This window comes from Siniperca chuatsi, linkage group LG19 (assembly GCF_020085105.1).
Source record: "Siniperca chuatsi isolate FFG_IHB_CAS linkage group LG19, ASM2008510v1, whole genome shotgun sequence".
Classification (NCBI taxonomy): Eukaryota; Metazoa; Chordata; class Actinopteri; order Centrarchiformes; family Sinipercidae; genus Siniperca; species Siniperca chuatsi.
The window spans coordinates 15,412,321-15,436,277 of record NC_058060.1 but is presented as its reverse complement, the minus strand read 5'-3'; the positions used below and the strand labels follow the sequence as shown (position 1 = coordinate 15,436,277).

General features: G+C 40.0%; 2 protein-coding genes across 6 annotated transcripts in view; one reads left to right on the top strand and one right to left on the bottom strand.

Annotated features, from left to right (window-relative positions):
- The first annotated feature begins 69 nt into the window (after window positions 1–69).
- Window positions 70–21,208, top strand: pan3 (poly(A) specific ribonuclease subunit PAN3). 3 transcript variants are annotated; one of them, XR_006375664.1, is made up of 19 exons: window positions 70–235; window positions 375–733; window positions 1,684–1,805; window positions 3,582–3,654; window positions 3,756–3,826; window positions 3,962–4,106; window positions 4,396–4,613; window positions 5,057–5,161; window positions 5,258–5,315; window positions 5,745–5,906; window positions 6,216–6,332; window positions 9,933–10,034; window positions 11,012–11,177; window positions 12,207–12,294; window positions 12,491–12,630; window positions 13,752–13,881; window positions 15,600–15,686; window positions 16,807–16,871; window positions 16,957–17,020. XR_006375664.1 is itself a non-coding variant. In XM_044175675.1 (19 exons), exons 1-19 carry the CDS (start codon window positions 216–218, stop codon window positions 18,762–18,764), a joined length of 2,421 nt encoding a protein of 806 aa, XP_044031610.1. In that variant the 5' UTR covers window positions 70–215; the 3' UTR covers window positions 18,765–21,208. The 3 variants fall into 3 exon arrangements, 2 of the variants coding, with proteins under 2 accessions (XP_044031610.1, XP_044031611.1); XM_044175675.1 differs by lacking the exon at window positions 15,600–15,686 and adding an exon at window positions 18,624–21,208 and having other exon boundaries at window positions 16,957–17,095; XM_044175676.1 differs by lacking the exons at window positions 375–733; window positions 15,600–15,686 and adding an exon at window positions 18,624–21,208 and having other exon boundaries at window positions 97–235; window positions 16,957–17,095.
- The window catches only part of flt1 (fms related receptor tyrosine kinase 1), a 37,545-nt gene continuing 33,585 nt past the window's right edge, over window positions 19,998–23,957 (bottom strand). For all 3 annotated transcript variants that reach the window (XM_044175668.1, XM_044175669.1, XM_044175670.1), the window contains exon 30: window positions 19,998–23,656. In XM_044175668.1, the coding sequence (XP_044031603.1) occupies window positions 23,488–23,656 (169 nt within the window). In that variant the 3' untranslated portion in view covers window positions 19,998–23,487. The remainder of the gene's footprint in view (window positions 23,657–23,957) is intronic.

Here is a 23,957-nt window from a genome sequence, read left to right as displayed (position 1 = left end):
ACCGTTCTGCAAGTTCAATATGCAGTTTGCAGGAGGTAAACTCTGCCAAACGCCGTACCCACAATGCAAAGCTATGCTAGCTGGTGCTTAGCAGAGCAGCCTGACTGCGAGCAAAAAACAACAACAGGCTACTTTGCGAAGACGGCAGCTGCATGGATAGCGACAACAACGACGACCAGGAGTCCACGCACGCGATGATATTTTCTTAAACCAACATGCATCTTAGCCTTATAATGTAAGTACTGCAGCGTCATTAGTATTCGTCACCAGCTGAAGTGATATTTACGCGTTTCTTTAAGGGGAAACTGTTTGCAGGCTAGCTGGCTAGCTCGCTAGCTATCTGCGTCTCTCTATGTTTGAGTGTCTTCCGGCAGCAGCGGCGGCGGCAGCAGCGGTGCCATGAACAGTGGACTCCCAGCTTCAGCTGCTCCGCTCGGGGGTGCCGGGATACCCAATGTCAAGGTGAAATTTTGCCGATATTACGCGAAAGACAAGACCTGCTTTTATGGAGACGAGTGTCAGTTCCTGCACGAGGATCCGTCCATGGCAAGCCTGCCGCTGCACGGCGGCGGCAGTAGCCCCGTCCCGTTGTCCATGGCCGGCGGGACGCCAGCGGGGTATTCTCTCGGTGGCTCCGCGGCGGCCTGCCCGGGCGGCGGGGGGACCGGTGTGTCCAAGAAGAGCGAAACATTGGGGCCTGCAGGCACTTCTCTCGAAGGGCAGCTGTTAACCAGTGAGTAACAATTACGGAAAGACAAGGCCTCACACGGGGTGACTGACTGAGACTTTACTTTTGGGCCTTGCTGGGTTTTATTAAAATTTAGCCCGAGGATTCACTGAGGCCTCGTCACCCCAAAACAACGTGGGTTTCATTTACCTGCCAAACACTATCCAAAGCCGTCTGTATGCTGCTAGCACAGACGGTGCTCTTTAGCGCTCTTGCGAATAGCTTTTGTCTTCGGGCGGTATTAGTTATGCTTTATAACAACATATAGCTAACATTATCAATGCTTTTGCAGCTTTCACGGAGGAGGCCTGCTGTTGTGTGTGACAGCTGTGAGTGGGCAGAATCCGCGACCCACTACAGTTAGCTAGTGTAGCTAATAGCCAGCTAGCGTTAGCTAAACTAGCGTTAAATTGACCGCTTCAACTAACTTTAATGCGTTTGGCTTCAGTTGTAGTACAGATGCCGTTAGTTTTTCTCCAGTTAAATGTTGTTTATGCGAACTGTAGTGTTGCTGTTAAGATTTAAATGTAATGTTTGCTAACATTAGCGTAGATACGCTAGCTGTGCACGGGGCATTGTTTTTGCGTTGTGTTGTCGTGTTTTCCCAACGTAAACAAACAGTAAATAGCTAACATTCACATGCAACTCAGAAGCTAATTACGTACACTTTATCTTGGAACCAGTGAAACCAGTAATTGTTGCTAAAAAGTTTGTTACTAAATGATACTTAGCGTATATCGCCCCGTGGCAGGCTTTAATAGTGGCTCACTCTGCAGTTGTTGAACTGTTTACATGCTTTCTAATTAGCGCCGTTTTTGGTTAAGCAAACACACAGTGGGGCTGACATTATCATGCATACTTCACCTTATGATCTCTGTTAAAGTACTGAATTGTCTCTGTTATATCAATCTTGCTGCAATTAGTATTTGCTAAACTTTTGTTTCTGTCATCCACAGTCCCAGGGATGGAGGGCGCAACCCTGAGTGATGCCAATCTTACCAACTCTTACTTCAGCAGCAGCTTTATTGGGGTCAATGGGTTTGGAAGCCCAGCAGAGTCTAAATACTCAATGATGCAGGTACAAAGTGTAACTATATAGTCAGTGTAAACATACCAGGGGTGGATCGATCTATCTATCTATCTATCTATCTATCTATATATGTTGGTTTAATAGCAAACTAGACATATATCAATATTTGCTTGGAAAAGCCCCCAAATAAAGATTTTAACGCAAAAGCCTACATTATTGTTGAATATAAATATCTAATGGTGGCATTAGAAATCAATACATTTTCAGACATTTTTTCAAATACATGTCCTTTTTCATTGAACTTAAGCCCATCACTTAGCCTAAAATGTGGCCATAACAGATCATTAAATTAAATTATATGTATTAATTTGTTTTCAATGCCTTTAAAAAAAATGATCTAAATTATTGTTAAATTTGACAGCCCTAAAATATATATTACAATATACCAATTTACAGTTTCAACCTCCTGCATGCCCCTCAATGTTTCCCAACAGATTTCTGAAACAAGATTCAAAGTGATCAATGATTATGTCAGTGCAAGCTTTCTTTAAGGGTTTAAATTGGTTCCTAGGTAGAGACCTACATATAAAGACGATACTCACCAATTGTGTTACTTATACTCTGTGAAGCCACACATTAAGTTTTGCCAACGACCCAAGATATCCAGTGTTTATCCAGTGATGTTGATTAAACGTCCTTTCTCTGAGCTTCAATTTGCAACTCTCAGGTACTAAGCTTTGAACGAACTGTCACTGTATTGTTGACTAATGTGGCTTTTTGTTTGGGGCTTGGAGCGAGTGATTTAGTGCTTTAAACTGGGTGCTTTTTGTATGTTGCACTTGCATGACTGATCTGAAATTTGGACATGTCTGTCTACAGAACGAGTAGTTTCAGAGATGTTGGTAGCTGCGGGCAATCCAGCGGTGAATATTTGGGTTTAGTCAGATTTAATCTGTCCCTTACACAATCAAACACGAGTTACTATTACTAAAAAAACAAAACAAACAAACCCTCCACTATCCATATGAGGCTGTTCTGTATTTCTTCTAGTCGAAGTTGGCAACCCTACACACACGTTTAGCAGGGGGGGGGGGAGCCATCAGCAGTTGTTGCGTGCTGTCGGTATCACCTGGACCGAGAGAGGCTGCACAGAAAGCTGCCAGGGCTGGGAGAAAATGGAGCTGCTGCCTGTTGCAGGAACGGCTAGCATGACAAAAGCTGCTTTGAAAATTGATGTTAGTGTGGTCACATTGCTGTTGAAAACTGAGGCACATTAGTTATTGAAATGTTTTGCACATAGTTATTTGTTGTGTAGTTAGTATTTTATTTAAGTCCACACATTTTATCATAACACACTAGGGCTGCATGATATGGTTAAAAAAATCATGTTGCGATTATTTTGACAGATATTACGATTGTGATATGATTCACGATTAGTAGGAATGATCATTTTTGCATCACAATTTTCATTTTCACTGACAAAACTATTAAAATCATGATAATGTGACATTTGTTGGGGTCTGTACCAAACAAACAAGTTTTCTAACGAGAACAAGATTTGTAGGCCAGGACATCTCTGCAGCACTACAGTACTTTATTATACTAATTATAATGCTGTTTTGTCACATTTTACCTTTATCAAAAAATTGCAGCTTCTGCAATTTGTATATTGCATTTGGCCAAATTGCGATTTCGATAATATATTTCGATTAATTGTGCAGCCCTATAACACAGTAATATTTGGTAATAATTTATCGATGAACATATACACATTGGAAAAGCCCCCAAAATAAACACATCTGTTCTTGATGCTGCTCTCTTTAGCGAATGACCACCAGCAGCAGCTCTCCAAGTCTCCTCAACGATGGTGCCAAGAACTTCAGCCACAGCACACATGGTAAGACCCCTATTGTGCTCTGTGGAGCAGTATTCAGCACTCATCCTTTGAATATTGAAAGCACCACTGCTCAACTCCTTACACTCTTTGGTGCTCCACAGATCCAGTGAACTCTCCGGCATCCTCACTTTTCAGTGATTTTGGTGCTCTTAGCATTTCCCAAAGGAGAAAGGTGAGCACACAAACATCCTGTCCAAGACAGTGAAATTATTTTAAAGTTCAGCAGATACTTGAAAGCTAACTAGTCTTTATTGCCTCTAACAGGAGTGGTAGATTTCTAAACTATGTGTTTTCCTTGTGCCGTCAGACTCCTAACCCGGCAGCAAGTGAGTTCATCCCCAAGGGAGCTCCACGTATGGCCACCATGGCTCAGTCCACTGTCCAGGCCTTCCCCTCACCTCTCTTCTCACATCCTGCCATCAGCAGCTCCACAGCTGCTGCGCTGGCTCCAGGTGAGGGTTTTTGGAGCATTACCAACTGAGAAATCAGCTGCTATATCTGCTTTGCTCTACTATCTACTTTCTATATGGCTCAGTTTTGTTTTCCGTCTTTAGCTCTGAAATTGTATAGTTTAGCAAGTTTGGGAATTCCCTCTTGTGTATAGCACCACACTTGCTACTGTTGAAACAAAAGCCGACCTCTTTGGGTGCTGTGCTCCTTTCAAACATTTTATATGATTGCAGCCAGTGAATGCTGCATGCCCTTCCTTGAAGCAATGTTTCCTTTTGTCTCCAATTTTAGGCATGTCTCTGTCTGCGGGATCTTCTCCTCTCCACTCCCCAAAAATTACACCGCACACCTCACCTGCTCCTCGTAGGCGAAGTCACACCCCAAACCCTGCCAACTACATGGTGCCCACCACAGCATCTGACCAGGGCACTCACATAATCCAGAAAGAGACTGTAGGGGGGACCACCTACTTTTACACAGACAACACCCCGGTACCAATGGCTGGGATGGTATGTGCTGCGCACAACATCCTACTCTGTATTTTAGTCAGGACATACTTGCAGACTAAAGCTGGGAACCAAACATCAAACTGCATTTACATCTGTCTGCATTTAAAACTTGATCTGATCTGAGTTTCTTCTGGGAGGCAAGAGAGTTGGCTCCTGAATTGCTGCACAACACTTCAGTCTGTGAGCTGCCCTTCTTTCGTGCAGACACTCCACAATCTTAAAAAAAAAAACAGTCATTGTGGCCAACTAGAGGTTGTAATTTGGCTTCATATGGCATTGTGTAACCGTAGCACTTTTTTAAAATTCTGATAAGAGTTATGTTCCATCACATTCATTTGCGTAGCTATGAACTGTTACTAGTTGGAATTATTAATACAGTGATGATCACACTGGTTTTCATTTCTCAATAAATAGGAAGCTGTGTTTTTCTGGTTTCATCGCAGGTGTTTCCTACCTACCATATCTATCCCCCCACTGCGCCCCATGTGGCTTACATGCAGCCGAAAGCCAACGCCCCGTCCTTCTTCATGGCTGATGAACTCCGACAGGTATTTCCCACCTGCCCCTTCTTCTTTTTCACTAAATATCTCCCCTGTATTCTTCTCTGGGTGTAATTTCTGATGCCCTCTTAATTCTTCCCTCAGGAGTTGATAAACAGACATCTGATAACCATGGCCCAGATTGACCACTCAGAGAACCCAGGTAAAGGGTCTACTCTGTTGTCACCACAAAGGGTTGTTATTAATTAAATAATTTCTTTGTGTACAGCAGAATGAGGCAGGCTTGCAATAAAACATTTTACAATTCATGACATGTGCTCTGTATCGAACAAAAGACAGTTTTGATGCTCTATTGTTGGTTTGCAAGTAAACAAACCTGCATTGTTGCTTAAAGGAACAAGTTTTGGAGATATCGGCCGTACAGATAAAATACAAAAAATACGCTTGAAAAACTCAGCAGCAACGTCTCTTTCCAGAAATCATGACCCGGTTACTCAAGATAATCTGCCGACCTTGTTGTGAGCAGTTTCATGTAGGAACTATCAGTATTAATGTCAAGTGCAGTAGTGTGTATTTTATTTTTTTAATTCATTTGTTTTTCTTCTTCTGAAACTGCTTCTGTATTTGGCAGATGTACCGTCTGAGGTGGACAGCTACCACAGCCTGTTCCCTCTCGAGCCCCTCCCCCCACCAAATCGCATGCAGAAGACCAGCAACTTCAGTTACATCACCTCCTGCTACAAGGCGGTCAACAGCAAGGATGACCTGCCGTACTGCCTGAGGAGGATACACGGTAAGATACGTGGTGATAAGAAACTGTCAAAAAACCACAACACAATATCACTCAACCAAAATAGCCACTGTGACAAATGATGTGAACATTTATAGACTCTTAAGGTAACTTTATTTAATGAAAAAGCAGCTGGCTGAAATAATAACTTGTATCCAAAACATACCAAAACGTTAATATAGCTGGAGCAACTAAAATTGTTCAGTTGAAACAGTTGTGATAGTATAAGGTAACTTTTCTTTTTTTTCTTTTTTTTTTTTTAAATGTCCTATTACCTATATGTCTATTGTGTATCTTTTAAAATGTGTCCAGGTTTTCGCCTTGTTAACACCAAGTGCATGATGCTGGTGGACATGTGGAAGAAGATTCAGCACTCAAACTCTGTCACACTGAGGGAGGTCTTCACCACAAAGGCCTTTGGAGACCACTGTGAGTGTTTATTTGTGTATAAGCAATTTTTATGCTTTAGGCTTGTGTGTGAATTTAATTCCATGTTTGTGTCTTCTGGATATGGTTAGTTTGTCTTTTTTACATGACCCAGACCTAAAGTTGACCTGCTCCATAATTTGTTGTTGTTTTACATTTACCAATCTTGGTATTCAACCAGAAATGCTAAAGTATGAGGTGGAGTGGTATACTTTGTTGTTGCGGTGTAGCATTCAAACTCTATTTAAGGTGGATATTTGTCACCAAAGTGTTGCTTTCTTAGCTCTCAAAAGTTAGCAGGAGCCCAAGGCTGGGAAAATCAAGCCGCAGAGGGTGCACAGTGTGTTGGCGTTAGCGAGGAAAGGAACTGAGTATCGTAAGCCTTACCCCTGCGTTATGATTATGAGGTTCCACCACTACAGCGATCAAGCTCGAGTACTGGAGGCAGCCAGACGAGCGAAGAATGTCCATTTTGAGGGTAGCAGGATTTTCTTCTTCCAGGACTTCTCCAATGGAAGTCAGAGAAAACGTTGGGCTTTTGATGAGGCCAGGAAGAAGCTCCAATCGATCGGGATACAGAATTATGGCTTAAATTGTCCTGCAACTCTGAGGATCACCGTGAACAACACTACGTTCTACATACTAAGTTTTTTTTGTTTTTTTTTTGACAAGCCTGAAGAAACGATGGCATTTATAAACACTCTGAGAAGAGAGGACAGTGTACCTGACGAATAAGTGTGAGTAGTCATGACCTTATTACTTAGCCAAAGGTCTACGATGAACGAACTGAAAAAATATTCTGCTATAACGTTAACTAATGTTATGGCTTATATGCCTGTTGATACTGGTCAATTGAAACGTCTGTTGGGGTAAATTGATACCAGGACGTGTATAGCTAAGTTTACTGTTTTAGAGGGCTAATGTTAGAGGCCGGAAGCCAGTATCATCATGATGTAATGTTTTCGTACCAGACTTGTGGACCTTTTTTTTTTTTTTTTTTTTTTTTGCTCCATGTCAAAACTGCAATTTGAGAAAAGACTCGAATGCGACCCACGGCCATAGATAACTGAACTTTGCCGAACATAAGTGAAGGTACCCAGAGGTGGCCGAAGGATACCACAAATGGCCAGGAACGACTGGAAATGGCTGAAGGTGGCCGAAAGCAGCAGAACATGACTGACAAGCTCTTTTATACTACCATATTTACTTTTCATGCTGATTATTTAGCATAGACTCAATAATCCCTTTTTATAACACATTGTTCTTTATAAGCATCTTTTTTTTTTTTTTAGCCTTTTCACTGTGGATTTATATAATTTATTATTGTTGTTATGGATACCACTATACTTATTAGATTACTTAGCTTAGTTATTTTTTGCTTCTTTCGTTTGGATATCACAAGAAATATGCTTGCATTATAAGGATGGGAGGTACAGTAATTGATGAAATAACATCAGTCTAGTGGATATGTAGGGCTGACTAGTTTGTATCCTTATTAACAGTTTCCATTTACACTAGAATCCTGTATTAAGGATAATGCTGGAAGGTATGTCTCTTCGGTGAAACTAATTCAATTTTAAAATGTTTATGCTCTACCAGATCACCCTTCTGATCTTATAACAAAGACCTTTTCAGAATTAGAGTGGTTGGACTGTCTTCAGCCAATTGCTGGGGGTCCTCAATTGTATATTAGACCCTCTCATAGATAAATGACGAAAGAAACAATCCTACCAAAGGGGTGCAGTTGATATGTTAAGAGCTAGGTTATTTGGACCTATGGCAAACGTTAAACCCTAACAACAAAGAATTTGAACTACAACTACAACTATCTGAATGTGAACGTGCATACAGTATAACCAGCACCTAACTGAGACTAATCTAAAAGTACTTAATTTATTGCTCACTCAAAATGCAGAGCAGAATAGAGATTTGCAAAGCAAAAACTATCTGAATTTGGTAACAAACCCAGCAAGTATTTGGCTAACCTGGTGAAGCGAAGGACTGGTTCTCAGAACATCTCCTCTATTAAGGATACATCTGGTCAGGTTAAACTGGATAGCAATGGCATAAATAAGGTTTTTATTGTATTCTATTAAAGGCTTTACACAAACGACCAGCTGGCAGGGGTCTCAAGACTAATGGAGAGTTTTTTTCTCTAATCCAAGTCTTCCAACCCTATTGACAAACAAAAAAACTGAATGGACCTTTAACATTAGAGGTAACTGAAGCTCTCGCATCTTACAATCAGGAAAAGCCCTGGGTCCTGACGGCTTTAACTCAGAATTTTATAAACAATATAAATCATTGATGGTGAAGCCTCTACTGAACATGTTTAATCACTCCCTTGAGATAGGGTATCTTCCCAAAACACTTACAGAAGCAAACATTAGCCTGATTCTTAAGAAGGACAAACCAGTGGATGAATCTGCATCTTCCCAGCCTATCAGTTTGTTAAACCTAGATTTCAAGCTTTTATTTAAAATACTAGCCTTAAGGCTGGAGAAAATCCTCCCACATATTATCAATAATGGCCAAACAGGGTTCTGCCAGAAGGAATTTGTTTAACAATGTTCAAAGGTTACTCAACATCATTCAACCTTGTCAGCTAAACAATCCTAAAGGTATGGTAATTTCATTGGATGCAGAAAAATGTTAGATCGCATAGAATGGGATTTTTTTGTTTTTCACTCTCAAGGAATTTGGTTCAGGTGAAAATTTTATTGACTGGGTCAAGTTGTTATACCATAATCTGCTAGGGGCTTTTATCACAAACGGTAAATGCTCTCCTTACTTTGCACTGGTAAGGGACACATGACAAGGCTGCACCCTGTCGCCTTTGTAATTTGCGATTGAACCGCTGGCGGAAGCCATCAGAACCCACCCCAACACTCATGGTATATCAATCAATCAAAAACAACATGGGATCTTGTTGGATTGGATTTCAATAAATAATTAGATTTGGATCCATTATGCCTTCTGTTAGGAATGCCTCACCTACAAATCAAAGGGACTTACAGGCAAAAAATGCTAAATGTGTTAACCTATGTTGAAAGTAAAAGCATATTGCTAAAATGGATTTTAAATAAGCCACAAACTGTCCTAGAATGGCATATGGTAATATTCATATTCTGACATACTGGTCTAGAGGTAAAAGTGGTATATTTGATCATATATATAGATTCCATTCCTCCTTGATTATATGCGACCAAGAATATCCAATATATTCTGGAAGATACTTCCTAGACCAAGGAATGATGGCTGAATGCTGAGGGGAGGCTTTGTTGTCTGTATTTATTTATTTATTTTTTTCATCCATCACACAGCTGCATAACTATTGTCTTATTAAACACATTACTTGCAATTAAGCATAAGGGGGTGTAATGTATGTGTGAATAAGACATAATGCATAATTAACATTAAAGATATGTTCAAAAAAAAGGTTAGCAGGAGCAATGAATGATGGCAAACTCTTTAGGGAGTAGTACATTGCAGGACAAAATGTCAGCAATTGGATGAATAAAAGTATGTATAGCTAAGACAGTTGCTAATTGTTTAGTTTTCTGAGCCCTAACTCTTTCCTTTTCCATCTTTTTGTCCTTTTAGCGTTGGTGTTCTCTTATGACTTCCATGCGGGTGCAGAAACTATGTTCAGCAGACACTTCAATGACCCAGCAGCAGACTCGTACTTTACCAAGAGGAAGTGGGGTGAGTTGATCTTCCCACCCTTTCAGTGCTTTTATTTTAGTGCAAAGGAAGCTTCACACTGAAATAGACCCAGTATCACCTCAGATGCAGCTTTGCACCCTTCTGCTTCACACATTTTGAGTTTGTTTACTCGTTTGCTAATGAGGTCATCAGCCTAGGTATATTTGGGTCATGTTTGCATTGCATGCGGTTTTGCTTACATCTGACATTTGATGGCTTAGATTGTATATATAAAACCACTTGGTTGACTTAAAATAAAGACACATTTTTAAAGGTCTAAAACTCTTGTGGATGTCTTGAGGCTTCAACGAAGATTCAATTGTTTGGAGTCTGTAAAGTGTCCTACTTTGACAGTTAGCATTTGTGTGTCTGTGCAAAGAGAGACATGGGGACTTGGAGGAAACTGTGGCTGAAACTGATGCTAGGGCAGGTGCTTTATGGCCTACCTACAGGAATAAGGAAGCAAAACCATTCAGACTTGGGCTTTGTTTAGTCTGTAGCAAACACTGATAACCCATAATGTATGAATTGTACAGGAGAACATACTGAAAAAAACCTCAAAAACACTGGATCACATAGTGCCAATGCATTTTTTTCTGGAATGGCCTTTAGAGAAACAAACATTTTGGCCAATTCAGTGTGACATTGTGGCTTTTCTTGTGCAGTACACACCCTAACACTCGTCGGACATAACCCAACCGTATGTTTGTGGTAAAAGTAACAGAATAATACAAGTAAGAAAAAGTTCTGAACCGATAGTGAACATGATTTCTGGGAACCGTGAGCAGAATTTCCTCTCATTGTTTTTTGAAACGTGAAACGTTTGGTCAATCGACAAAAAATGTACAACTGTAAGAGAGCGTTTTTTCTGAAGAGAAGATTGCCAAGGAAGTTGATGACAGTTTGAGGTTAAGTTCATAAGTACTGTCTAACCCTTCAAGCTGCATTTGTCTGATAAAGCATGTCTTTGTGTGCAGGACAACATGAACCTCCCCCACCACGGCAGCACGCAGGTCTGCTTCCTGAGTCTCTGATCTGGGCATACATTGTCCAGCTCAGCTCGGCCCTGCGCACCATCCACACTGCCGGCCTGGCCTGTCGTGTCATGGACCCCAGCAAAATTCTTATTACTGGCAAGACCAGGTATAAACACACACACAGAGCCTATAGCACATACAGTGCATCTGGAAAGTATTCACAGCGCTTATCTTTTTCCACAGTTTATGTTACAGCCTTATTCCAAAATGGATTAAATTCATTATTTTCCTCAAAATTCTACAAACAATACCCCATAATAACAACATGAAAGAAGTTTGTTTGAAATCTTTGCAGATTTATTACAAATAAAAAATGAAAAAAATCACATGTACATAAGTATTCACAGCCTTTGCCATGACACTCAAAATTGATCTCAGGTGCATCCTGTTTCCACTGATCATACTTGAGATGTTTCAACAACTTGATTGGAGTCGATCTGTGGTAAATTCAGTTGATTGGGCATGATTTGGAAAGGCACACACCTGTCTATATAAGGTCCCACAAAAAATTCTGCAGTATTGAAGGTCCCAGTGAGCACAGTGGCCTCCTTCATCCGTAAATGGAAGAAGTTTGGAATCACCAGGACTCTTCGTAGAGCTGGCTGCCCGGCCAAACTGAGCGTTCGGGGAGATCAAGGAGTGGCTATGGGGCAACTCTGTCAACGTCCTCGAGTGGCCCAGCCACAGCCCAGACTTGAACCCGATTGAGCATCTCTGGAGAGATCTGAAAATGGCTGTGCACCGACACTCCCCATCCAACCTGATGGAGCTTGAAAGGTCCTGCAAAGAAGAATGGGAGAAACTGCCCAAAAATAGGTGTGCCAAGCTTGTAGCATCATACTCAAAAAGATTTGAGGCTGTAATTGGTGCCAAAGGTACTTCAACAAAGTATTGAGCAAAAGCTGTCAATACTTATGCAAGTATGCACTGTAACCATAAATGGTGGTGTACAGAACAGCATGAATTTCAATTTCCAGTTAAGAAAGTGTAGATGTGACTGTTAACTGTAAATGCATTAAAAGCGGAAGATTATTTTCAGTTCAGGCTTCCTTTTTTTTCACAACCATGTGGTTGTGCACACTCAATACAGACATGCATGCAAACTATTGATGATAATGGTCTCTTATCTCTGCAGGTTACGGGTGAACTGTGTTGGGGTGTTTGATGTCTTAACTTTTGACAACAGTCAGACCAATCATCTTGCCCTAATGCCACAGTACCAGGTACTTGCTATGACGTAGTTTGTGGTCAGTTACACATGAATATACATTACAGAAGAGTTGTACAACATGTGCTAATGGAGAGAGTTATAGCTCATCTATTTAACAACTTCAGCATGTATGGTTAAAGCTCTTTTCAAAATGGGACTTCATTCATATCATTGACGTGTATTTCTGTGATGTGTGTTTTATTGTATAGCAAGCAGACCTAGTGTCGCTGGGCAAGGTGGTGCTGGCGTTGGCATGTAACTCCCTGGCTGGCATTCAAAGGGAGAACCTGCAGAAGGCCATGGAGCTGGTGTCCATCAACTACTCTTCAGACCTCAAGAACCTCATTCTGTAAGGGGGCAATGACTTTGTATCTGTAAGCAAAACGTTCTGTTAACACTACCATATCCACATGCTGTTGATCAAGTACATCAGTTCATCTCCTCACCTATTGGCAACAAGCAACTTCCTTCATTTTCCTCAGGCCACAAGACATAGTCCCATGTTTGCATGTTGTCCCAAGGCTGTAACTTTGCCACAAGCTATCCCTTTTGCCACTCAGATGTCAGCCCAGGACATGCAGCCTGTGAGGAATGAAGGGTTTCAAACCAAGTTTTGATAAACATCAATAGTAAAGTGCAGTACAAATTTCCAATTTTACAACTAAGATTACATAAATCAACAGCATAATCCCTCAAATTAGGATTATAATCAAAGAATCATAACAAGGTTTCAAAAAAAACTGTGGCGTGGGATACAAATTATACTATTCAGTACTTTTTAAAACTGTTTTAGTATCTACAGCAGTCAGGTATGCTGTATATCTGATTAATTAATTTCTCAGAACTCAGATTGACAGATTGTCATCCACCCACACCAGTTATGTAGTTCATGATAGTATTTGCGTCAGCAGTTGTGATTTTCTATCTGCATTTACTGTACTGCTGCATTTCTTGCAGGCTAAAGTTAATATAGGTACATTAACCGTATGACCATATTCTGTTTTGGAGGAGCTGAGAATATGTATGAGGATTCTCAGTTATTCAGGTTATTTCTTATCTAGAAGTGCAAAGTCAAATTAACTTAAGTCCAGTTGCCTTTGACTTAGCACTTCTAGATACTGTAAAGGAGTTGAGAATTGACCTTTGTGTCTTGACAAGACTGATGCTTTTATACTTAAACTTCTTTATACTTAAACTTACTGTACATCTGATTTTCTCTGCGGTTATACATGATTTTAAAGCCACCCAGTCATCCAAAATCTATGTAAAAGCAGGTATGTTTGACAGGATTTTAGGTGTCAAACTTAGTCGGTCTATTAAAATCAATTAAAGAGTCAATTAAAAATATAACCGCTCAGCCTGTCAAGTTTTAGCAGTACTTTCATAGAAGAGTGGGTTAGTAACATTGCAGGTCGTTATTCTGCCTTTCCAACTAACCTGAAGGCAAATGATGTTTTTGTATATGTGCAGGTATCTGCTGACTGAACAGTCTCGCCTGCGCAGCGTCAATGACATTATGCCGATGATTGGAGCTCGGTTCTACACACAACTGGATGCATCGCAGATGAGGAATGATGTCATTGAGGAGGACCTGGCCAAGGTACTTGAAAGGGCACTACATGTTTGTCCAGGAAGATTTAAAAAAAAAATGCATAAAGGGAGTGTTTGTGTCTCACAAGTCACGAACAGAAAGCATGCACGAGTATACATGATTCAGTCGTGTTTTCAGGCTGATATTCTTGAGTTAGGACCAGAAAAATGGCAATTGGTTTGGTGCGCTAAGAGGGAAGTTATTCACACACACAGGATGTTCTAGGGTGTATTGTAGATTTTGCAGTCTCGTCTTGAATTCAGTTTCCCCATGTTAGTGTGAAGGTGTGAAAACAACCAACCTCTTTCTTCTCATTAACTTCCCCTTTACACCCAATCTCTGTACACATCCACCAAACAAAGTAGACTGTGTTGCTGTTTTTACCTCTAACTGCAAATGATGATTTCTGTTTCTGCCTTTATTAGATGTCCAGTGGGACACATGAAGATTAGAGCAAGGAGAAATACCACTCTATTGTAATAATGGGCTAGAATAATAGTAGTAGCTTAGTAGCTACTAGTAGCTTTTCTGGCCAAACCTGCCTGTGATCTGCTGATATCTGTGCTGGTGGGGAGAGTGTAAGCGTCTCATGTTTATCAGGCCATCTCTGCATTATGTGTTAGCTGAATGTATATCTGCACGCAGCAAATAGTAGCTGTGTTGTGTATTTGCCTGGTGAGCCTTTTTGTTGACAAAAGCTTTAACCTTTTTAACGAGTTAGCTTCATTCCTTATCAGTCCTAACTGAGTTAATCTGGGTCGTAGCATGTGGTAGGGTTTCATGTAAAACAGAGGGCTGCCATGGTGGCATGGTTGTGTCAAGCTGCTGGCTGTGGTTGGAATTGTTTAAATTTTAAAAGTTATATTACCCATTACCAAGATATGTTTGATGAATATGAGATATATTTATCATGTTTTTTTCCCCCTCCACCAAGTAGAGCACGAACATGCAATTTAATAATCAGTTTCAGCGTGGATAGAGCAAGAAAGTCGGCACACTAATCTGTTCCTGCTCTGTGTAGATATCAGGCTGATGTCAAGAAACACAGACTGCTGGCTAGCTAGCGTGGGCTACCCAACAGGTAGAAACAGACTGAGTGTAGAAGAATCCGCACACTGTTCAGAGAACTCCTGTTCTCTGAGAGCAGATCAGTGAGCAGAGCCTATTTTCAGTCAGTTCTCGTTGATGCTACCTTTAATTTCACTACAAGATAGCCAGAGAAACCTGGAGTCACAACTGTCATGACTCAAAACAGCGTATGTAGCCATCATCTACATTACTTTTTGACTGAAAATAACCTTTTGTGCACGTTGCAATAACTGTTTTCAAGATGTAGACATTTTACACATCCTACAAAACGAAAAATTCAAATTAATTGAATTATTTCAATATATGTTGCAGCCCTACTCTTAAATGTAAAAAGATTAAATAAATTCAGATTCAAGTAATTGCAAGCCCATAAAAAGCCTTACGTGCATTTCGTCTCTGTTTTGCCATGCAACAATCTCCAAATGTTGGAGCTAATGTGGAAGTGCCTTAAGACGAAGTTGTAACAGCCTCTAGATGTTGGCTCCAAAAAGACACCATCTGTATTCAAAAGTAAGATGATCTTAAATTGCCATTAGAAATCCAATGTTAAACATTTTCCCCCACAAGAAGTTAGTCTACTTACTTACGCCAACATGATCGGTTGATTGGTTTTCAATACTTTTCACTTTGTCCAACAGTGCAGAAAACGTTTGACAGGGTGAGACAGGCAGAGAGGAGGAAGAGAAAGGAGAGGCAGGAGTAAATTATATCTGCAGAGGTGAAAGGTGAGCTACAACTTGTTGACAATAATCTGATGTAAAGTCAAAAACCATTAAGTTTTCGTCGTATCTGTAGGTGCCCATATTTTACAATATTACAGCAGCTAGCTCTCTAAACATTCAAATACATTAGCTGACACATCTCTCTAGTTTACAGTTGGTTTTGATATGTATGAGCTTTTTGAATTCATCAGTGATGTTGGAGCCGGTCACTGTTGTCTTGGATTTCTATTCATTAATAATCAGATGAGACTGCATACGAATATGGCTGTATCTAGAAGAAAATGCAGTTTCTTCTGGTTGACTTTCAGTAGGAGGAAGTGTCATCTGGAACCTGTAAGAAAACAGGGTCCAGCACCATGTATGGACAGAAAGTCAAGTGGCAGAGGTTTCAGTTTCTGACAGTTTTAGAGTTGAGTAGTCTTGCTATTTTAAAGAGGTCCATTGTTTAAGGAGGAATTGTCACATACGCCTCTGCCTTTTTAATATTAGAAGTTATTGTTCATTCTTCAATCATTAATTCCTTTCTTTATTCATTCATTTGCTTGTTTGCAGATTTATTTATTTTTATTTATCCCTCAACCTGCAGTGTCAGCATACCTTATAGCAATGCTATGAGGTATTTCTCTTTCTCTGTTCAACTGTAGTGGTGGAAAATCAAAATCATAACAGCCCTGAAGCAGTGTTATTTGCTTAGTCTAAATGGACATGTGTTTTTCTAATCTAAGTTCAATTGTGCTGCCTCCAAAATTAAGTATAAAGTCTGGTTTTTAAATTTAAAGTCTGTGATTCAACCTCACTAAATTCCCCCAGTAAAGGGATACTGGGGGAATTTAGTGTGCAACTGCTCAAAAACCCTACTTTAGGGAAGCTGATTTCCATTTTTCTGAAAATGTTTGGAACCGCTGTAACGCCCTGGTAGGCGACTGGTTAGAGCACATGCAACATAACCACAACGCCCATGGCTCAATCCCGGCCGGAGGCCTGTGTTGCATGTCAGTTCTCTCTCCCCCTGTTTCTTGCCTGCCTCTTCACTACTGACTGTCCAATAAAGGAAAAAATGTCAAAAAATTATATATTAAAAAACTGGTGGGACCGGTGAATATAAATCATCATTTATTTGCAGGAGGTGCAAAATGGCCGTCTCTTCCGCCTGTTGGCCAAACTGGGCACCATCAACGAGCGGCCCGAGTAAGTAGCATTTGTATAAAGAGCCACCAGTATGTGTGATTTGTGCTTCTGTTACTACTCTGTGACCTTGCGTTGTATGAATCAGGTTTCAGAAGGACCCGACGTGGTCGGAGACGGGCGACCGCTATCTGTTGAAGCTTTTCCGCGATCACCTGTTTCACCAGGTGACAGAAGCTGGGACGCCCTGGATCGACCTCAGCCACATTGTCTCCTGCCTCAACAAAGTCAGTGAGCTTTCTTCTTTTCTTCTCTCTTTTTTTAAAAAATTTTATTAATGATATTTGAACATGCAGGAATTAGTTATCCATTAAAAGGAACAATTTAATGTGTATGAATTAGGCAAAGTGGCCTATTTTCAGAACATCTGTTCATGCTTCATATGCACCGGCTAAATAAACATGCATGCATGTCCCAGCCGATTGTAGTAGAGAGAGAGTAAAAGTAGGTCTACTATTGGGCTACTTCATCAGTGAGATTTGGTATTTTGTTATGAGCTGGTTATGAGCAGGACCATCTCAGCACTTTTGAACTAGTTTGTTAGGCCATATCCTACTTTGCTTTCCAGAGCTAACAAAAATATAATTTAGAACTGCGTGTTAAACTGCAGCTAACAATCAACACCAACAGAAAGCTGTGAATGCTACTGAACTATGATTTATACAAACAAATCCAAATTCCAAATCCAACATCCTAAAAAATTCAAACAATAAGCATATTAACCACCAACTGAACTTTCTTGTAGATTTATCTTTTCTCACTTTTGTTATTCTTTTCACTGTTTAAGTCTGAAGCTGGTTAAAGCTATGACTTTTTGTACTTCACAAGCCTTTGACTCATGTCTTTTAAGATCCACATGACTCTACACTCACTAATGAATCTACATATGCTTATCTCAGATTTAAAGGGACATCTGGGTAAACAGTAGTACAGCATGAAATCTTACTCTCTACCTATTTACTTTAGCGCTACAACTAACAATTATTTTCATCATTATTTTTATTATTTTATTTTTTTATTTATTGGTGAAATAGTGTGACAAAAAAGTGACAAACATAATGGACAGACATAAAGCTGCTAAAATAATGAATGTGATATGATAAAAGGGAGTAGAGATTAGGTTAGATTAAGTTGGGTATGTGTTGGTAGTGTGTGCGTGTGTGCGCGCATGTGTTTGTATGAGAGGCAGTGTATCAGTGTGTAATGATCCTGGACAGGTTAGTGTGTAGAGTAAGGCATGTGTGGCGGAAGAAAAGAAGGACATAGTGTTTTAGTGATAATAAATTGTGATGTAACGACAGTATCATTATTATAATGAAATAATATGATGATAATATAATATAATGGTCACTACATACAGTATAATATAATAATTAATTCCATTATACAGCAATGAGTGATGATTCTTTTTTTTTGATTAATCGTTTAGTCCAAAAATTTCAGAAAATAGTGAATAAATCACAATTTCCTAAAGCCCAACGTGATCTCCAAAACCCAAAGATAAAAAGTTCAGTATCACATAAGATAAAGAAAATCAGAAAATCCTCTCGTGCGAAGCTGTAACTAGAGAATGTTTGGCAGTTTTTTTGCTTGTCAAATATTTGCGGATTGATACTCTAAACGATTGACTAATTGGTTAATCAACTAATGGTTGCAGTTCTACCTATAAAATCCTTAAAGATATTTTTTCCAAGAAGTTTTCTTTCAAAATCACACAAAATGTGTTTTTGACTGTATCTTTCTGTGTTGACACAGCTGGACGGGGGCGTTCCTGAGAAGATCAGCCTGGTGTCACGGGACGAGAAAAGCGTCCTGGTTGTGACCTACTCGGACCTGAAGCGCTGCTTCGACAGTACCTTCCAGGAGCTGCAGGCTGCAGCCTCCGGTTCTCTGTAGCGCCCTCTTCGGCCAGAGGTGGGACTGCCCGGACCTGGAGCACACTATTGCACTACACGGGAGGACCAGGCTCATGGAGATGACATCAGCATGACGAAGGCAGTGGGGCAGGGCTTCGTGAACCTCAGTCACATACACTGACCCTGTCACACCAGGAAGGCTTTTTCTAAAGTGTATTTTTTTTAGTTTTCCTAAACCCCACAGCTGAAAATCGTAGAACAAAAGGAAAAAGAAAAAAGAAAAAGGACAAATATGGAAGCTGTGACAAACGAGTATGATGACTTTTTTTAGATTTGGGGAACAAAACGAGAAACAAACCATGAGGTTTCGAACTTTTTTCCTGCTTTTATTGTTTATTTCTACAATTGGGGTTTATTTTTCAGAGGAGGATGCACTAAGATTTTAATTTTTTTGTTAATTTTTGTTATTTTTATGAATGCATGTGAGTGGCTTACAGGATGTACAGAGAGAGATAAAGACACACACACGGACATAAATACCAGAGCAGACTAAGAATGAAAACAAACAACAAAAAAAGAAATCCAGCTTTTCCAGCTTTGTCTCTCTTCCGGCTGGAGACCACACCCCTTCATTCTGACGCACTAGGAGACGGGACACACCACTCAAGGCTTTTTTGGGGGGCGGGATGGCACCTGTTTCATGAAATGGGCCAGCCCACCTTTGCCTTGGTTGTTGGTTCCCCTGTACAGAGGACAAACCACTTTGGGTGGGTGGGAAGGGTTCTTAAAACTGGAAAATCGATGGATTTCTGACATTTTAGTTCAGGAGATTGTGGAACATCAGGCTCATAAATGTGGGTGGGTGGGCTAGCATGGACTGGAATTTGGGGCTTAAAACGTGGTTTTTGTTGGCACTGAGGAAGGGGTGTCTTCTCCTGATACTGTCTACCAAGTGTTTGTTACATATGCAGCAACCACCTTTTGGTTAATGGACGCTATCCTAACATGAACTGCTCAAGGATGGGTAATTTTGGTTTGACTGTCCAGCACTTGGGTGTAGCCCTTGGGTGGGGCTTCTGTTGAGGTGGAGCCACAGCTGCCTCTTTGTGGAATGTCCTTATTTTGTCCCCCGCCCGCACCTAACATCCCCTTTCTCTGTCTCTCTTACTCCCCTCTTCTTCCTGCTTTTATCCAAAACTTCACTTCCCCTCAGGGGGTCTTGGCACCTCAACATTTGAGAAAAAGTGATGCTTTTTGTGAATTTTTTTTTTTCCCTAGCTGGTTTTTCTCTTTGCTAAGATATTGCGCAGGAATGCATGAGTGGGAGGGCAATTAATTTTTGCCTCAATTCAACTCTTTATTATTCTGTGGACCAATTCCAGCAGGGGTATAGGGAAATGGGAAGGGATGGAGGGCGAAGGAGAGAATAGGAACAGGGCACCAACAGTTAATTTTGTTTGTGTTGGTTTTATTTGACTTTTAAAGATCATGACACACAAACGTGCTGGAGACAAAACAGTGGCACTGGCTATTGCACTCACTCAGATGGCTTGGATTTCTCTCAGGATGACAAACAGCTGGAGTGGCCCAATGATTGAATGTGTTTGGCTGTCATTGGCCGCCCCCTGTCCAGTCAGATAGATGAGCTACAGTGGAGTGGGTGGGGACGTCTTCAGATTGAGGTTTTAGGAAAGTAACAGCATTGTGGAGATCATGCTGTGAGGGATTTCATGTTGCCCTTAAGCACAGTTCATATTTCGTTAATGAAACAAATCTCTTGTTCTTCAAATTGACTGACTGAATTTGGTGCAGATCTGCTTCACCCAGGTAAAGAGATGAATCCAAGCTCTGTCAAACTACTGTTCTTGATTCCTCTGCCTTTGTCTTGTTCTCAGTAGCTTTTGACGAATTTGTACAAACATAAGACTGAAGAAAAACAGGGTCACATGTATGAACCGCGCTGTCAGTTAAGAGACAAGTCAAGGTGAAAGGCATAAACGAGGACCGTGTCTTGGTTGCAGTCGGCTTTATGTAAACCTGTCAGAGTTGTCATGGAAGTCGATCAGTCTGTACTTGGGGGCAACAAACCTGCAGGGAGCTGGCTGTGTTAGATCATGTATTACTTCCTCTGTTTTAGTGAAATGAACAGACAAAACATATTTGGTGAATGTGGTGCTTTAGAAAACCCTCAAAACACACACACAGAGAGACACACACCTTCAGAGGCGCACACACACACACACACACACACACACACACCCCCAACTCGGCCAACACAATGTCAGTGCTCGTATCACTATCTACCACATCATAACACACACACACACTCCAGTTAATATTAGTGATGACCATCTTCTCCTCTTTCACATCAACACACCTACAATCACCATCTTGGTATGTTTTATGCCCCTCTTGTGTTCATTGTCTCAAATTTTGCAATATTTGTGTGTACAGCAGTATTTTAATAAAGAATACCAAAACTGATACATGCAGGATCTTGTCTTTTTGTCAAATGGGGACATTACCGCTAAAAATGAAATATTTAAAACATGTTTATAGAACAAAAGTCATATGGGTTGGATTTTACTAAATTAATTTAATTACAATCTTCAACGATTAATCATCTTTAAAACTGAAAATACAAGCACATAGAATGCACGTCAAAGTTTGTTTTTTGTAATACTAGAAAAGTTTTAGATGTAGTCCTTGCTCAATTGCAGAATGAGATGGCTGTATCACGAGTCTTAATCTGTCTATTCTTTTCTACTAGTCACTTTGACCACATTTAAAATGGATTAACATGCAGTCTGTATCTAACAAAAAACATGTAAATGCAGTTCAGTGATCAGATTTCACAATCCAGACAGATTGCATGTTAATACCAGGTGTATATAGATCTTGAGTTAAAAGTGGGTTAGATGCCAGTATTGTGGATGTATCCGTTGGTGTTATGTTTTGTAGGACTGCAACTAATGATTGTTTTCATTAACGATTTATCTGCCGCGATCGTTTGATCTATATTTTGTCAGGAAAAAAAAGTTGATGTATTCAAATGTCTTGTTTTGTCTCTCCAATAGTCCAAACCCCCAAAATAATTGGCTGCTACCCAAGACAAAGAAAAGCAAATCCTCACAATTGAGAAGCTGGAACTTGGGAGTGTTTGGTATTTTTGCTTGAAAAATAACTTAATCGATTAGCAAAATAGTTGCCAATTAATTTTCTGTCTATTGACTAATCATTTCAGTGCTAATGGTTTGGGGGGAAAAGGAATTGATGGAGGGGAAATACACTACACTTAATTGATCTTCATGCATTCAATATTTTTTGTAAATAAAAATATATAGCAAAAAACAGCATGAGAAAATATAGATATACGTTTTTGTCAATTCTGAATGACTTGATTCTATATCAAAGGATACTTAATAAAGAATTAAATATACGCTCAGGTGCCAGTTTATTAGGTATGTGTAGCTAAAACCAATGCAGTCTAATACAACGGCAATTAAGCCTATGTTCAAAAATGTTAGAATGTTTTTGTTGAAACAGTTTTAGAGAGATGATTCAACTGTATGGTGTTTCTAATATTTTAATTAGCACCTCTCTAAAACAGTTTCAACTGAACTGAACATTATAACCTGCATTAAGTCAATTTTATTGCAGGGCTGTTGTGTTAGACTGCATTAGTTTTAAATAGCTGTGATACAAATATTATATTTAAGGCACAGAGATGATTAACAAGTGACTCATCCATGAAATGATTACAGCATTAAAATAAATATAGATACATCCTGTATTTTCAGTGGCTAATAACATTTTTTTTTCCAGCATATAGTAACTAGGCCTGTCACAATAATTCCTTTATCGACTTATCGAGGTCAGCAAAAATGATTGAGGTTATGTCCATATATCGTACGATATTGCCCGTTGTGTTTACATGCATGTTTATTTGGATAAGAATGTCACCAAGTCTTTTTTTCACAGTGCCTAAGCTGAATGTAACAGAAGGAAACTATGCTGAGTCAGAGACAAGTTTTGCTGTCATTTCAGGTTGCGCTGCTTCTTTCCTCTCATCATCTGCTCTCTGTACGAGTTTCCCCGTGGGCTGGGCTCAGGCAGCTTAAAAGGTCATTGCTCTTTGAAAGGGTGCACTTGCATTATAATTCTATTATATAATCATTATATCAGTGGCATAAAATGGTCTTAAAATGACAATGATATCGTTTATCGCAATTTTTTCTGGGACAATATTATCGTCCAACAAAAGTAATTATCGTGACAGGCCTAATAGTAGCCATGTAGGAGAAACAATTATTTCATACAGCAGTGTTCCTCTTCACAAAGCTCAGCACATGAGGTACCAATACATTAAGCACTAATAGTTGTAGGTCAGTAAATACATTCTGCATAACTGCACGTGATAAGTACTACCAAGTAATACTTAGCTGCTCTTGGATGGGGTTATGTGTGGTAATGCAAGATAATACTTGGTAATACTGAAGAGGCTTTGTTGTACAACAGCATATGGTTTTGGAACATGAAGAAAAGCAAAGAGGTGTTTTGTGTCTAATGTAGAGAAATGTTTTATAAGGAAAAACATCTGTGAGAGGAAGAGGACAGAAGAATACATGCAGATATTATAATGAGGTAGAGGATGCAAACAGCACAGTTGCAAAGCAGAATAGGTTCTGACTGAGTAAAAATGACGAGCAGGGTAATATATATATATTCTGTGTAAAGTTGTCAGAGATAGGCAAGGGCAGATGCTAGAGGGAGGGGTAAAGAAAAGCAGAGTTGTAGTCCGGAGGAGGGGAGCCACCCTCATCAGACTCCCAATCACATGGCAAGATAGATGGCTTGTCGTCACGGAGACCTGTGATGTCATTGCCCAGGAAAGGCACCTGGTTGTCCTGGCACTTAGTGAAGGCAAAGAACCTAAACACAAAAAAAACACACAAATGGAGAGTCATTATCTTGTTTATTTTGCATTAAGCAAACATACTGCATTGACTGATGATGACTCATAACATGTCCCTGTCGTGCACTTAAAACATCCACTCATCCTTAAAATGTCTGTATGACAAATATTTTACTGAACAATGGGGGCTTGATTTAAAAAAGTAGTATTTTGCCTCATAGAATCAACATGACTGTTTTCTTCTTTTGAGACTTATCACAAGCAAGCAGTGATTGTAATCTTTGTATTCAACTGAAAATGACTGTGTTCTGCTGAGCG

Excerpts from the sequence above, each read along its gene's own strand:
- pan3 (XM_044175675.1), top strand. The coding sequence starts at position 216 with ATGCATCTTAGCCTTATAAT. Across the intron at positions 5,162-5,257 it reads TGGCTGATGAACTCCGACAG|GAGTTGATAAACAGACATCT; the intron begins GTATTTCCCACC and ends TTCTTCCCTCAG. Across the intron at positions 12,295-12,490 it reads CCCTAATGCCACAGTACCAG|CAAGCAGACCTAGTGTCGCT; the intron begins GTACTTGCTATG and ends TTTATTGTATAG.